The sequence below is a fragment of the Solanum stenotomum genome, chromosome 12 (genome assembly GCF_019186545.1).
Source record: "Solanum stenotomum isolate F172 chromosome 12, ASM1918654v1, whole genome shotgun sequence".
Taxonomy (NCBI): Eukaryota; Viridiplantae; Streptophyta; class Magnoliopsida; order Solanales; family Solanaceae; genus Solanum; species Solanum stenotomum.
Window position 1 is genome coordinate 17,905,128 of NC_064293.1, and position 14,725 is coordinate 17,919,852.

Below are 14,725 nucleotides of genomic sequence, written 5' to 3' on the forward strand. Positions count from 1 at the left end.
GTGACTGTCTTTATTTTAATTCATTGATCCTTTTTACCTAGCATGATCAGTTGGCTTTTGATTAGTCATCCATCATTAGAACTGAAAAAATGATTTTTTTGAGTTTGATTGCTCAACATGGATTAAAATCGTTCAAAATTTTCCGGATCGGTCATTTTAAATGTGAATGCCTTTTCTTTTGCTCGTTCTTTGCTATTGTTGAATATAGGTGTTCCTTTTCTCATCTACTTTTTCTTGATTAATTTGTGAAACTTCAGCATAACTTGTGTCATTTTAGTATAGTGATTTATTTACTCAGAACCATGTACATGCCTCAGGATAAAGATTGATGGGATAAAACGAGACCCATGGTTCATTCCCTTTCATTCCTTTCATTGTGAAAGGTTGGAGAGACAACTACCTTCATTAGGTACGAAACACAATATTTGATAATTACTCTGCCCAACAAAGTTTTTGTTGTGTCTTCTTTTTGTTAAATATATGAACCAAATTGTTTAAGTGCATTTTTCTAACTTTGATTTTTTTAAGGCGGGCAGGGGGGGGGGGGGGGGTGCCTCGAGGCTAGGAAAGGGGGCCTTCGAAGCTGGGGAGGGCGTGGTGCCTCAAGGGGCGGTGGGGGGAGCACAAATTGTAACTTTTTGCGCATCAATGATCACTGAACTTTTTAATTATTTTTTTTTAAAAAAAAGAGGTGGTAGGTGTGGGGGTAGATTTGTAAATAAGCCACACGCTGTTTAATAGCTAACCATTGCAAGCTGCAACGCCCTGATGAAAAACCATGTGTACCTTTGAAAACTCACATCCAAAATTTAAATGTCGTATTAATGTTTCTGCCACTAAATTTTTATATTTATAAATCTAAAATTTAATATTTATTGACAATTGAAGTCTGCTTTTACACAGATTATGTTGGATCCTTCGCTCCACTATAGGTGAAAATCTATTAAGTTAGACATTTATGCTTATTTGGTACAGACGCTCGTGCACATGTTAATCCATTTTGGGAAAATGATCAAAAATGCCAAACTATGTGAAAAGAATAAAAATGTCCTCCGTTTATAATTTGACTAAAAAATGTCATTATCGTCAATACTTTTGTTCAGAAAATCAACTCCAACCTAATTCTATATTTTAGTCTCTAAAAATGAATTTGCTTCTCTCTCCTTAATATTATATAATTATTTTCATTTCATTTTTGTTTTCTTATTTCATAATATAAATCATTATTTTTCAAATAATAATCTATATAATCTTCATGTAATATAAAATTTTATTCTTTTCAAATTCTTCATTTAATAAAAAAATATTTTATTCTAAATAACATAAATGCGACAAATATTACAGCAAACAATTCAAATCAAAGTAAAATTATTGATGAACTACAATTATATCATAAATATTGCATTATCGTAAAAATTATTTTCAATTTTATATATATATTTAACTTTCAAGTTTGTTACATATCTCCCAAAAATGCTTTATTAATGCATTAAGGAGTTCTTTAGATTAACGATTGCAACATGTATCCAATTATTTTGTATACTAATTTACTTTCCCTATTCCATTTTAAACTATTGCATCAAGTATTTTCATGCTCATTAAAAAGTGTAGTTTAATCACTTATCACTTTAGCATATAAGTGGATTACATATTTAAAGTGATAAAAACTTCTAAAAAATCAAATTAGAAGAATTGTTAATTCAAGATGGAAATAGTATATTTATCAATAATATATTACTTAGAAAATAATTACAAATATTAGAGACTTAATTAATAGTCTTGTATAAATAATTTTAAATTACATATTTAAAGTGCTAACTTTTTTTTAAAAAATAAAATAAAAAATTATTAATTCGGAAAAAAGTAGTAACTTTTCAATAACATATTTTTAGATGTTATATTACATACGAAAATAATTACAAATAATAATGACTTATTTAATGATATCGTTAAAATTATATTAAAATAACCAAAAAGTGAAATAGGGAGGTGAATAGTAGTTCTCCAAATAAATGGAGTACAAAGGGTAATATGGAGATAGGTTGAAGAGGGCATTCTCTATTTTACTCTCCAAATATAGAGAATGAAAAATAAAATAAAAATGGATCAGAGACAGTCTAAGGAAGCATTTTGGAGGAAGAAAGTCCAAAGACCTTCCCAAGCTATGGATGCACAAAAGACCATTTATGGGATACACGTATGATCATTACGCTTCAATCGGGTTATTCTATTTCACCTCAAGAGCAGAGAGCAGAACAAATCCCCCTTTGAGTCAAACACCTATGTCGAGTCTACTCTGTTAGAACAAATCAAAAAAAAAAAAGAGGAAAGAAAAGAGAAGGAAGAGGCAGAACAAAGGCCTACTGATGCCAGGGGAGGGAGCATTTCTTAGAAATCTTTGACTCAAACAGCTAGGTGTCAGAAAATAAATTCTAACATAACAAACTGAACGGATATAAACAAAAACAACCAAGTAGATGCCATCAGCAGTAGCTGGCATCGTTAACTTCACAAAAGAAAAGAAACAACCTTGCAGATAGAACACAAGCACACAACAAACAATAAGAATGGCAACCATATTGAAATCAATGCACATAACAGGCTTTGCATGATAGAACACGTTATTCTTGCCAAAGCCCAAATAGTTACAACTTAATGGCACTTGAACAAGATGAAAGATTGCGGGTCCTCAACTTATATAACATATCCATTAAAGAAAGAGTTTAGATCCAAGACTGTGAATTAGGGCGTTGAATTACTCCACATGGCAAGATAGAAAGTATGTCACCCGGATTTAGAAGATAGAAAAAACAAAAACAAAGTATAACGAAAATTCTAAGAGGTTGAAATGCACTCTCTTTCATCCATGTCATTCATCAAACTCATGCATGTGATCTAACAGATAGTTTGCAGCCATCTCCTCATTTTTGTTGCATGCAAAAAATACTTGCAACACCAAAGCTCGATCGAAACCCATAGCTTCAAGCTGTAAAGATCAACACCAACAAAGCAGAAATGGACAGCAATATCACATCAGAATAATATTTCATATCTGCTAAAGCTCAGTGAATTATATATCACAACTGAAGATGTAAAATTTGGAAGACAGAGTGACATCCATAATAGTTTGCTTCTTTTTAGCTTTCTAGATACCAAAGGGATAGGTAGGTAGTGGAAGATCAAAAGACATGTGCAACTTTTACTAATGTATAAATTTTGTGGATATAATAAATCAGCTGATTTTGCTGAAAACAAATGATAACACAAACCCAATAGTCCTTCCAAGTAAAATCACATGCAATGCAGCATGAAACTAACAAGTAATGCTCCATCCAAAAAAATAAAAAGTAATGCTCTATCAAGTTAGAGAAGCAATTCTTGCTTTACCAGTTTGAGAGGATTCTCTGGAGATAATCCTCGATCAATCTTTTTTATGAACTTGTGTAAAAAGAACACAAGCAAGAATTTTTCATAAAAACGTGGTAATGAGGAAGTAGCAACATCCCCTCAGTGTCGGGCAGGGGTGGCAAATTGTGTTGAATGGTTTTAGGCACCCAAAGGTGAGGCCTGGTAGTTTGTGATGTGGGATGAAAATCATGGGAGACGAGGGTTCAAATTCCGGCAGAGACAAAAAATGATTTCTTCACATTTGCCCAAGTCTTGGTGAGCAGAATAACCCAATAGTTACGGTGGTAGAAGGTAGCATAGGCACCCAGTCGAATAATTGAGGTGCACACAAATTTGGCCCAACCTCCACCATACTTTAATAAACAAAACACATGCTGACAAGTGTAACCTAATGTTTTCCACACAGATTTACCATTTGGCTCTTGATATGAGGAAGAGGAGACTGTGAAAAGAGTAATTCCGTATCAGTACGGTACAAGATTAAATGGAGTGCCAACTTAATAACTCATTCACATGGCCATGGGGATTAAAGGCAGGAACTTGTAAATGAAAAGGAGACAAGAATAATATGGCAAACTACACCTTGCATTTGGCAGACAATATGGAAAGATAGGAATATTAGGTGTACTGAAAAAAGGGAAAAAAAAAGAAGCAGAATCAAGTTTAACAGTTTGTGATAGCTGTGTTTATAGAGAAAGGCAGAATGCAGAGAAAGTGGTGAAATCTCATGGATTCATTAGTGCTCTTTGCATTAAGAATCCGTAAATGCATTGTTGTGGAATATTACATTAGGTGGTTACTGAACACAGCATTTAGAAATATAACGGTAGCATAATACTGGTGATCACTCTTGTCAGTACAGTGTAAGCACCTTTGAAGCCTAAACACAAAGATATAGCTGTTAAATATGACATTTCTAAATATGAAGGATCTGTTTTTTTTTTAAATCAAATATGGAGCTCTGGTATTTTTACACATCGGCACATGAAAAATGAAGGACATAAAAGGTGCAGGCAGACTATCTAATGTTCCATGCAAGAAAATTGAGTTTAAGCTTTAAAAAACTGGTTCGGTGCTGCACCCTCAGCACTTCAACTATCAAGTAATAATTTGCAAATCCTACCAGTGTCGTGTAAAACGAAACAGGAACAAGGCATAGGCTTGTCCTTCCTTATTTAATGATCATTGGAAACTCAATTCATAGATGTTATGGCTTTGTGTTAGATAAAAGAAAGGTACAATTCCAACAACATGAAAAGGCACCGCAATCACTCTGAGGTTCCCCAATAACATTCCAGTCTTGCAGGAAATTGTCATGAAATGAACTAGATCTAACTGAACCTGTAACCATGTGGCACAAGCTAAAAGATAAATGAAGAACTTACTCGCTCAATAGCCTCACGCTCTTCAGGTGTGACAGTCACAGCTTGTGGTATAGCCCCTGCCGGCTGCCCAGGCACGTTCCTGATAGTACCATATTATGACAAAGTCAACCTCACATACAGATACGGAGATGTCAAAAAAAGGATTTTGGATGGCTAGAAGCGTAAGTTGCTGTGCCTCATATGCATCCAGCTCCCTAATTCAAAACAAGTAGTTCTCACCCTTCCCCCTCAACAGGTTCATTGATGAGGCGCAAGAAGTCAGCTTGATGCTCTTGAATCAGCCGCATCAATTGAGGATTTTGCTTACCCAACTCCTGGAGCATTGGCTGCAGAGTGAAAAAAACGTCACTGTTCCAGGTTCCAGAAACCATTTGTAAAAGCTTTGAGCAAACAAAATTAAAAGCCATGTGTGTCAGTCTGTGTGAGATACCTGCAATATTTGTGGGTTTGCTTGCACCATTGCACGGAGGGCTTGAAACTGTTGAGGGGAAAAAAGGTTAAAAAATTATACTGACAAATTAATTACCAATTTTACAAAGGTAGGATGTGCACCTGTGGACTATTGCTTAAGAAATCCAAATTTCCAGCTCCAACATTTGAACCCACATTTGGAAGGCCCTGATGGTAAATTTCAGATAATTTTTAGCAGTTTGAATAAAATGTGAGCACAAACTTAAATTTTCTGGTGGATTTCACCACCTGAGGAAAGAGATCCAAAGGATTAGCATTTGGCCCACCGGACGGAACTGCTGGCTGTGAAGCCTGAACTGGAGGATTTACAGCCTGTCCACTGGCAGGAGCAGCAGGTGGGATTTCTGCTTGCTCAGGAATACCCTGAATCATAATAGGTGTACTTTAAAGTCAATTAAAAGATGTGATATTAGAAGACAAAAGAAAATACTAGAATCTATCACAACACAAGCACTAACTGCCAACAGAATGTGAGCATTTTCCTACTTTCTGAACTACTTATATTTTCTGGGCAAAGTAACTTCAAGAGAATATGAAGCTTCGGGAATGCTATGCGTTCGATGCACAAAGTAAAGAACTTAATCAATTGTGAACTCACAGAGTACAGGTATTCAATAGCTCTCTCTGGATTGTTATATGCAGCCCGTAGAGCACGCACAACCGTATCCCGTTCCCAACTTCCACCACCCATATCAAGAATCTGTTGAACCGTAGTTTCTAAGGTACTTCCAGCAACAAGGTTTGATGCCGCTTGGCCATACACGTCTGTCAAGGGACTGTTTGACAAAGAAAGTAATATAAAACATGACCAAACTAATCACATAGCATGACCAAAAAGTAATTTTCTAGTCCAAGATGCTATGATGTACTCACTTAGCGGCAGCTGGAGCTGGTGCTGGTGCTGGAGCTGGAGCAGGAGCAGGAGCCGGAGTAGGAGCAGATTGTGCACTAAAAAACCAAATAAGCTTAAGCTAACTAAACCACAAACAAAAAAATTGATTCTAAGCATCTTCCAACCAACAGCAAAAAGTTATGGGGAACAGAAACTCACGGTGCCACACTTGCAGCAGTTGCTTGAGGTGCTACTGTCTGTGTAGGTTGGCCAGTGGATGTTGCAGGTTGGGCCTAGTCAAACAGATACCATCAGCTAACCATTACAAATTCATAAAACCATCTTTAGATGGTTCAAAGCACAAGATGTTAGACTTCAAGTACCCCAGAACAGCACAAGTAATATAATCATTACACAAGCCTCAGCAAAATCACTCTCTCAGCGCATAGCTCAACTATAAAACTCATAAACCAAACATGTGTCTCCAAATAAACAAGTACACGTGTAGTTTACAAAAACAATCAACACTCATCACAGGTTTTTAGCAACAGGAGAACATCGGGACAGATGTCATCAGCTCCCAAATAACCATTATAGATTCATACAATCATCTTCAAATGGTTCACAGCATAAGATATTAGGCTTCAAGTGCCCCAGAATAGCACAGGTAACATAAACATTTCACAAAACTCATAAAAATCACTCTCTTTCATCGCATGGTTCAGCTACAAAACCCATAAACCAAACATCCGTCTCCACATATACAATTACAGGTGTAGACTACAAAAACAATCATCATTCATCACATGCTTTGCAACAGGACAACAAAAAATATTAAAGGAAGGTAGTGATCACAACAACAGTTATACACATCTAATTTAAAGGAAGTTGAATTCAATCTCAATCGTCTCACTAGAAACAAAAAGTGCATTAAAGAAGTCAGCAAGTAGAGCTCTCACCGAATTTGAAGGCGCTGGCTGTGTAGCTGAGGTTCCACTTGTTGAAACCTTATTCTACAATGATCATGGGAGGACAAAAATTGGAGATGAACCATTATCAGCCAATAGAAACAGAAAATATATATTCACACAGTTCATGGAAGCATCAAGTACCCTTAAAATCATCTGGGAAGAACAGCTATTTCTTTCCAAACTATAGACAAACCCTTTGTAGAGCACATGCTTAAATAGTTAAATTACTTTGAAGAATAGGTACCTTGGAAAGCATTATAACGACAAAACTATTTTCAGCAACTTTGTTTTCCTCCAATGTTGTAGGGTCCTTGAGAACTTTACCCTGGTGGATAAGCATCTGTTGTGCAGCGGGGTAGACATCTTGACCTTGAACTGTTTCTATGCTTTTCTTCACATCAGCAACCTAAATATTTATTATGTGGAGCAAATCAGTTTGTGCGACAGAGGAAAAAGAGAGAGAGAAAGCACTGACAAAGAAATTACAAACATGATTAAGATTGGGACTTTGTTTAAAAGTAAATGACGAATCAACGCTAGCGATGATGTTCCGATTTTGTTTTTATTGCTATATTTACTCTATTTTTAAACAAGAAAGGGTGTAAACATGTGAATGCACACAAAGAGGACTTCAACTATGGAATAAGAATAAACAGGAAAAAGGCAAATTAGGAAGGTGAAGTAGCTGTAAATTCTGCACAAGCTCTTCAACCCTGTCTGCACAATATTCTTAGCACCAAAAGAAAAAAAAAACAAAGCAGTATCAACGAAAAGCAACAGAAAAGAAAAAAACATAGCAGTGTCTTCTAATTCGACGTATGCAGGACCATCTCATACAATGTTATTTTAATTCTCTTGTCTTCTACCTCTAGAAAAATTGGCTTGAGTAGTTGTAGCTTCAAGAACATCTGGGTCAAGAAAGAATTGCACTCATGAGGGTCTTATAAGGGCCGTGGGTCCTATGAAGTGCTTAAGAAAGAGGCAGTAGCCCTAATTCAACCCTTAAAACTAGCTTTCGACTGAACAAGAATTGGACCATACTACATCCTCAGAAATCGAGAAACTCCATTAACAAATCCAATGGCTCTGCTAACATTAAAAAAAAACTAAAATCACCCCCAAGTCCAAACTCAATTGAAAACTAGAAGTCACTCCAAACTCTTCCCAAGAAAAACAAAGAAATTGTTTCCTTAAAAAGTTAGGTACTTGCAATAAAGCTTCCACCAGTTTAACTTACGTAGAAACTAATTTATTAAGCTATTTTGATAATCGCAGTGCCCGGACCAGCCTTCGGACACCTCAACTAAGTCCACCGGATAAATGTCACCTCACACTAAGGCTTAGGACAACTCATCATAGTACTAGATATATAGCAGGACACTACAGAATCTACTCAGTAATAAATAATCATTCAGCTGAATCCAAATTCAATTCAACTCGAAGAATTCACATAAAATCACTCAGCAGCATTAAATACCATCAATTCACGAATCAAAACAAATCAATAATACTTGAAACAACCCCTCCCAAACCATGTACTATTAGAACCCTAAAATTCACAAACAAAGTCGCCACTGACTTTGACTAGAACTATATATAAAGTTTTTTTTGTTGTTACAACTCTACATTCACTACTCCAGAGGAACAGTCAGTGACTTTTTTTTAGTAGTCGATGACTTAAAACCCTGAAACTACATCAGCCGCTAGGAAACCCTAATCAGAGCTCAATCGCCGCTTACAACAACTCAATTTGATAATTGAACACAATTCACAAACATAAACACATGAAAGCATGTATATCATACAATACAAAAAGATATATAGAGATCGATAGTTACTGTGTCTTCGGGTTTCACTTCGATCTCGAAGTGAGTGCCTTTCAAAGTCTTCACAAAAATCTTCATCTTCAAACGCTTGTTTACACGTCCTTCCACTTACGACGCCGGCGTCCTGCAACTTCCGGTCACTGCCGGCGATGAATTTGTAAAGTTAACGAATGTGTTTATAGAAAATTTAGCAGATAGAAGAAAGGCTTAAGCAGAAAGTTTACACTGAAAAGGGTTTTTAATGTCTTTATCACGCCTTATATACCTGGAAAAAAAAAAGGATAGTGATTTGGTTACCGCTAGGTTTCGTGACAGCTCAGAATAAACAAATAATGTGAAGCCACGTCAGGTACAGCGATGTTGGTAAATTATCTCTTAATATCATTTTTATTTCTATTAGGACTATAATATTACTCTACTATCTTTATTTTATTCAAATATATATACTTGATATAATAAAAATCTATTTCTCTTCTATTTGGATACTATGTCTTTTTTTAATAATACATTTATTAACCCTTTAACCCAATCAAATTTTATATTGGGTAAAAAAAATAATACAATGAGATCTGCTTATTTTTCTATGAAAAATTTAATAATTCATTTATTAACTTATCCAAATATTTTATATTTCTTGCAGAGACATTTATTGATGTAGATGAATAATTAAATATAGAAAAAAAATCAATTTTATAGCAAATTTTTATACTACATTAATACTCATGAGTATTTGCTTATATGTCAACTTCTTTTTTACAAAAAATTAATTTTGCTCTATTGAGGGAATAACTAGATTAGTTCCTTGAGATGGTCCCTTCTTCGTAAGGACTCGAACTTGTTTTCATTATCTTAATCTTTGATATGCCTCATCTTTTTTTCTTCATGTTGATATGGGTAAAAATATACAATAATCCGTATAATGGGTTTATTTGTCACAAAATGCGAATGTTTCTTTTTCAAAACATTAACATAGGTCTTCGGCAGAAATCGAAAAAGGGAGTGAAAAGAATTTATTTATCATGGCTCTATCTACTTATTAAAAAGGGAATAAAGAGTTTTGCATCTAGGGTGAACATTTAGTCCTGCAGAAGAGTGAGAGGAGGCCTACGAACCTTCTCTCGTTATTTTCGGACCACCCATCTCATCTTTCTCCTTCACCAATCTGGTGAGATCAAATTTCTAGAATAAAGTGAAGTGATAGGACTTCTTCCAAGTCCTTCTTAGAAAGAACTCACTGAACTACTTACGGAATCTTAAGTCTCTTTCGACCCCGAGTGTAGGGTTGGGAATAAGAATTTAATATATAGTTACAATTTCAGTATAAAAAAAACATATTAATCTTGGAGTTGTGGATGATTGAGACAGCTACTTCTAAGATATTTTTCGTAATTTTTCTTTAACAAGTCATATTCATTGATTATGTTGATAAATGAGAGAAGGATAATACACCATCCATCAATCCAAACGTACTATATTTGTCTACCCCTATCCTACCAAGTAAGAAGGTCTCCATTCAATAGAATACTATCCTAAAAAAGAATTGATCAGTACTTGAAAATACAATGACTTTATCCTTTTGAAAAGGTCCTTCAAGTCTTTCCTGAAGCAACCATCAATCCTTTGAAGATGCTATCCATCAATTGCGACTCTTTCAATCATAAATTTGTCCTTAATAAAAATCCAAATAATAAGGCATCAATTTTATTTTATTTTGTTTGAGATTGACTTAGAGGGCGTTTGCTCAGCTTTAAGTAGTTTTCAGCCCTCAAGAGTGTTTGGATATTTTTAAAATGACTTTAAAAAAAAGTTAAAAGTAGGTATCCCCTATTATTCATTTTTTAACTTAAAAATTACCGAAATTTGACTTTTTAAAAATTACTTTTTAAAGCTAAGCCAAATGGGCCCTAGGTCTTTCGTCTACCCTAATGAAACCTAAAATCTCACTCCCTTACTTCCTCCTTTTGATATACTAGTTTGCACATTTTATCATTTCACGCTCATTCCTGACTTGGAGAGTGCTCTCTTTCTTCTATGTCAGACAATCAGATAATAAGTTGATAAGATTTTATTAGTTAATAATTGAATTATTAAATTTAGAGTAGCATAGGAAAATAAACAGATCTCTTTGTATTATTTTTTTTCGGATAGAAATTTTGATTGGGTTAAAGGGTTAATAAATGTATTATTTTTTAAAAAAAAGGTTTAATGGGACATGACATCTAATTAATGATAGAAAAATGTTTTTATTATGTCAAATATATTTTGATTAAAGTAGGGATAATTGGATGGTATTGTAATTCTAAAAAAACAAAAACCATATTAGGGGCAATTTTTCAAACATGGGTGACCATTCAAAAAATTTACTTTCGCCGTACAAATACATTTATTTGATACAAGTGTGCACGGATGTTTTATTCGAATTAAATTGAAAAAATCAAATCGAATAGAATCTTTTTATTACAAGTTCAAGTGTTCAACTATATGTTTAGATGACTATTATGTATTTTTTTTTTCATATTGTATCATATTGTTTTGTATTATATTATATTAGGAAAAAGGTATAATTTTTTTTCTAAACTTGTTCCGAAATGTCAGTTACACGCTTAGGCTATTATGACGACCTATTACATACATTTATTATTTAAAAGTGAATTTAATATCACTCTGAGACATGTAACACCACTCTCACAGTATATGGTGTATTACACTCGTCACCACATCAACACTATGTCAGAGCCACGTTGGATTTGTGACTTCTTATATTCTTTTTGTTTTGTTTTCTTTATTAATAAACTTTTTCTTTTGTTAACTCTATTTTACACTAATTAATCCCTAATCAATTACTCCCTCTGTTTCAAAAAAAGAGACCTGATTTGACTTGGCACGGAGTTTAAGAAAATAAAAGAGACTTTTGAATTTTGTGGTCTTAAATTAAAGTTATGTCAAATGTACAAAATTGTCCTTTAATCTTGTGGTCTTAAACATGCCACATGGAAAACTGAAAGTAAAATGTTACCAAAAAAAGTAAAGAGGTCATTCTTTTTTAAACAAACTAAAAAGAAAAGGAGGTCATTCTTATTGAAACGGAGGCAGTATTAAAATTCTCTAATAATTATATCTTCTTTAGCACTAAATCTCACCCACTTTATCTCTAATCTCATCAGAAAAATCATTCCTTTGAATTTATATCACAATTCACTTTGTCTTCTCTGACGAAGAACAACCAACCCACCATCACCACAAACCCACCTTCGCAATACAATTTCTTCTTATTTTCCGACAAACCATTAGCTACCAAACATCCACCTTAGCCATTACAAAACAGCCACTAAAAACCCCAAATCATTCACTGACAAACATCGAATTAGATCCCTTTACCTTATCCCTTAATGATTTTATTAGTTGGATTTGTTTTGTAGGTGTTTTGGCGAGCTCAATGCTTCAGCCATGACTCTGATGACTTTTCAATAAGCTCAACACTTTTAAATCTGAACAGCCAATAAACAACACCAGTACTATACTCACACCGTTGTGATACTTTGAGGTTGTGATGGAAAATAAAAAAATTGTGAAGAAAAATAAAGAGTGAAGAAGAAGAAGAGGGTTATGGGTGGGAGAGGAGGATTTTTGTTTTTATTCTTTTTCTTAACTTTAATTTTTCTGATGCGCTAGTTTTTTATTTTATTTGTTTGCCACGTCAATTTAGGTGGTGAATAAATTCATTTTTAAGTAGTAAAGTTATGTAATAGGTCGTCATGATAGTTTAAGGCATCATTTGTTTGCACTTAATGAAGGTATGAATCTTAATCATTCAAATGCAACCCATTAAGTGTGTTTGTTTTTTAGATCGATCTGAATCTTACTCATTCAGATTATGCCCATTAAGTTCATTTGTTTTCTTGTTTAAAAAGTCTCTTAATGGACCTAAAAACATCTTAATGAATCAGATCTATAAGAAAGTCTGAACAACATTAAGACTTATTTAATAAGCCACAAAAATCACGTCTTCTCTCTCTCTCGCACAACTTTTCTTCTCTTTCGCTACCGACTCTCTTCTTCTCTTTTCTCAATCAAACACCATTTTTTCCCTATTGAACGAGTAAGTTTTCATAATCTTTACAAATATTTTTTTAGTAAATTTTTTATATTAACACTTTTTTTGGGGTCTATTGATGTTTGTCAAGAATTCTTGTTGCACAAATATTTTTGGGTGTATTATGTTTACGAAGAACTCAAGATTTTTGAGTGAAAAAATACTTCTCATGATTAAAAATAACATATATTCGTCATAATTAAAAACAACAACATATATACTTTGAGGTCTCTTATTAAAATTTGCTTTAGGCCACTAATTTTATTGAGTTTCTATGATTATCAAATCTGCTTGTATGATCAAACCACTTGTTAGATTACACTAAATATATATATCTTAATGTTAAATTTTGTTTTAGGCCACTAATTTTATTCAAACACTATGATCATCAAACACACTTGTAAAATTAGACTAGATATATTATTGTACGTAGTTGAAATATGTATATAATTGAGGCCTCTTATTAAAATTTTATTGTTGGATAAATATATTTCTTAAAAGATGTGTATACTATGAATTCTTTAAAAAAATCATGTTACAATAATTTTTAAATTGATATATAATTTTATATGCACATTCAGATCTTGAAAATAAATAGTCTTAATTACTCATTGTTCAAATTAGAGACCACATCTTAATATTCATATATGTATTCAAATGTAGGCATCAAGAGCTTAATGCACATCTTAATATTCAGATGTTCATTCAGATTCAAACGTTTTAATCTTAATGAAAACAAATGAGGCCTAAGCGTGTAACTAACTTTTCACAAAAGTTCAAGGAGAAATCTATGTATTTTCCCTATTATTTTAATAAATACATTATTTAAATAAATTATATTGTTCTGTATCATTACATAATATCACACATCAATAATTTGAATGATAAATTTACAAGAAAAATAGGGTACGCGATAGAGACGTATAGAGTTGCTACGCAAAAGGTAGGGTAAAATATAAAATAAGATTGTCTTATATCTACTATACAATATTAAAAATATGAAGGTCCTTAGAAATATTGATTAAACTTTTTGTCCATCACTAAAAGACTTTACAATTGACCAAATTGCCATTTATTAAAAAAAATCATAATTATACATAAATAGTAATAATATATATATTTTGGAAAATAAAAACCTATTGCAAGTTTTTTTGAAAACAAAAATCTGTCGTAATTTTTGGCTGTCATATTTTTGACAAAGTAAAATTTGCCTTATTTTTAAAAGAGAAGTATTAAAAATAATCCGTAAATTATTAGTTTCATTCCTGAATTATTGATAGTTTTAAAAATACACTTTACTTGACTTGTTGGAAAACTATATGCACAACGGAAGCATACCATAATCTTACTACTTACATGAATAATAGATAATCAAATCGTTTATGCTAGAACACATAAACTTACTGAAATTTAATTCAAGAATTACCTCTTGAAGCGTGAGCAGACCTTCAAGCGAATCCACGAGTTAGACAGACCTTCAAGTGAATCCACATGATAGACAACAATTATGGCCTTCTACAATGATCCCAAGTTCACATTCGAACTCTCTCAATACTTGGGTGGGCAAGTATCGAATAAAAAACTAATCATCTTCTAGGGTTAGAAGAATCCCTAATTATAGAGATTTCTTCCCAGTCCAAAGAGTAGAATCAAAACACACGTTATTTTTCTTCAATCGAAAAATACACACTAGTTTTCTTTACTAACGCCTCTCTCCTTTTCCCTTTAGAATTAGGATT

At 33.3% G+C, this 14,725-nt stretch overlaps 1 protein-coding gene across 2 annotated transcripts; it reads right to left on the minus strand.

Moving 5' to 3' along the window:
* Positions 1 to 2,672: 2,672 nt before the first annotated feature.
* On the minus strand, positions 2,673 to 9,129 carry LOC125847776 (ubiquitin receptor RAD23c-like). 2 transcript variants are annotated; one of them, XM_049527460.1, is made up of 12 exons: positions 8,906 to 9,129; positions 7,312 to 7,473; positions 7,056 to 7,109; positions 6,316 to 6,389; positions 6,138 to 6,212; positions 5,863 to 6,040; positions 5,493 to 5,627; positions 5,346 to 5,411; positions 5,224 to 5,271; positions 5,013 to 5,119; positions 4,794 to 4,872; positions 2,673 to 2,986 (listed from the first exon to the last, which is right to left on the minus strand). In XM_049527460.1, exons 1-12 carry the CDS (start codon positions 8,969 to 8,971, stop codon positions 2,870 to 2,872), a joined length of 1,161 nt encoding a protein of 386 aa, XP_049383417.1. In that variant the 5' UTR covers positions 8,972 to 9,129; the 3' UTR covers positions 2,673 to 2,869. The 2 variants fall into 2 exon arrangements, with proteins under 2 accessions (XP_049383417.1, XP_049383418.1); XM_049527461.1 differs by lacking the exon at positions 7,056 to 7,109.
* Positions 9,130 to 14,725: the final 5,596 nt, after the last annotated feature.

Bases quoted from the DNA above. Each gene is read 5' to 3' on its own strand.
- LOC125847776 (XM_049527460.1), bottom strand. From the start codon at position 8,971: ATGAAGATTTTTGTGAAGACTTTGAAAGGCACTCACTTCGAGATCGAA. The intron at 5,412-5,492 runs GTGGTGAAATCC...ATTTACCATCAG, and splicing joins CTTTGGATCTCTTTCCTCAG to GGCCTTCCAAATGTGGGTTC. The intron at 2,987-4,793 runs GTAAGTTCTTCA...TGATCTTTACAG, and splicing joins AGCGTGAGGCTATTGAGCGA to CTTGAAGCTATGGGTTTCGA.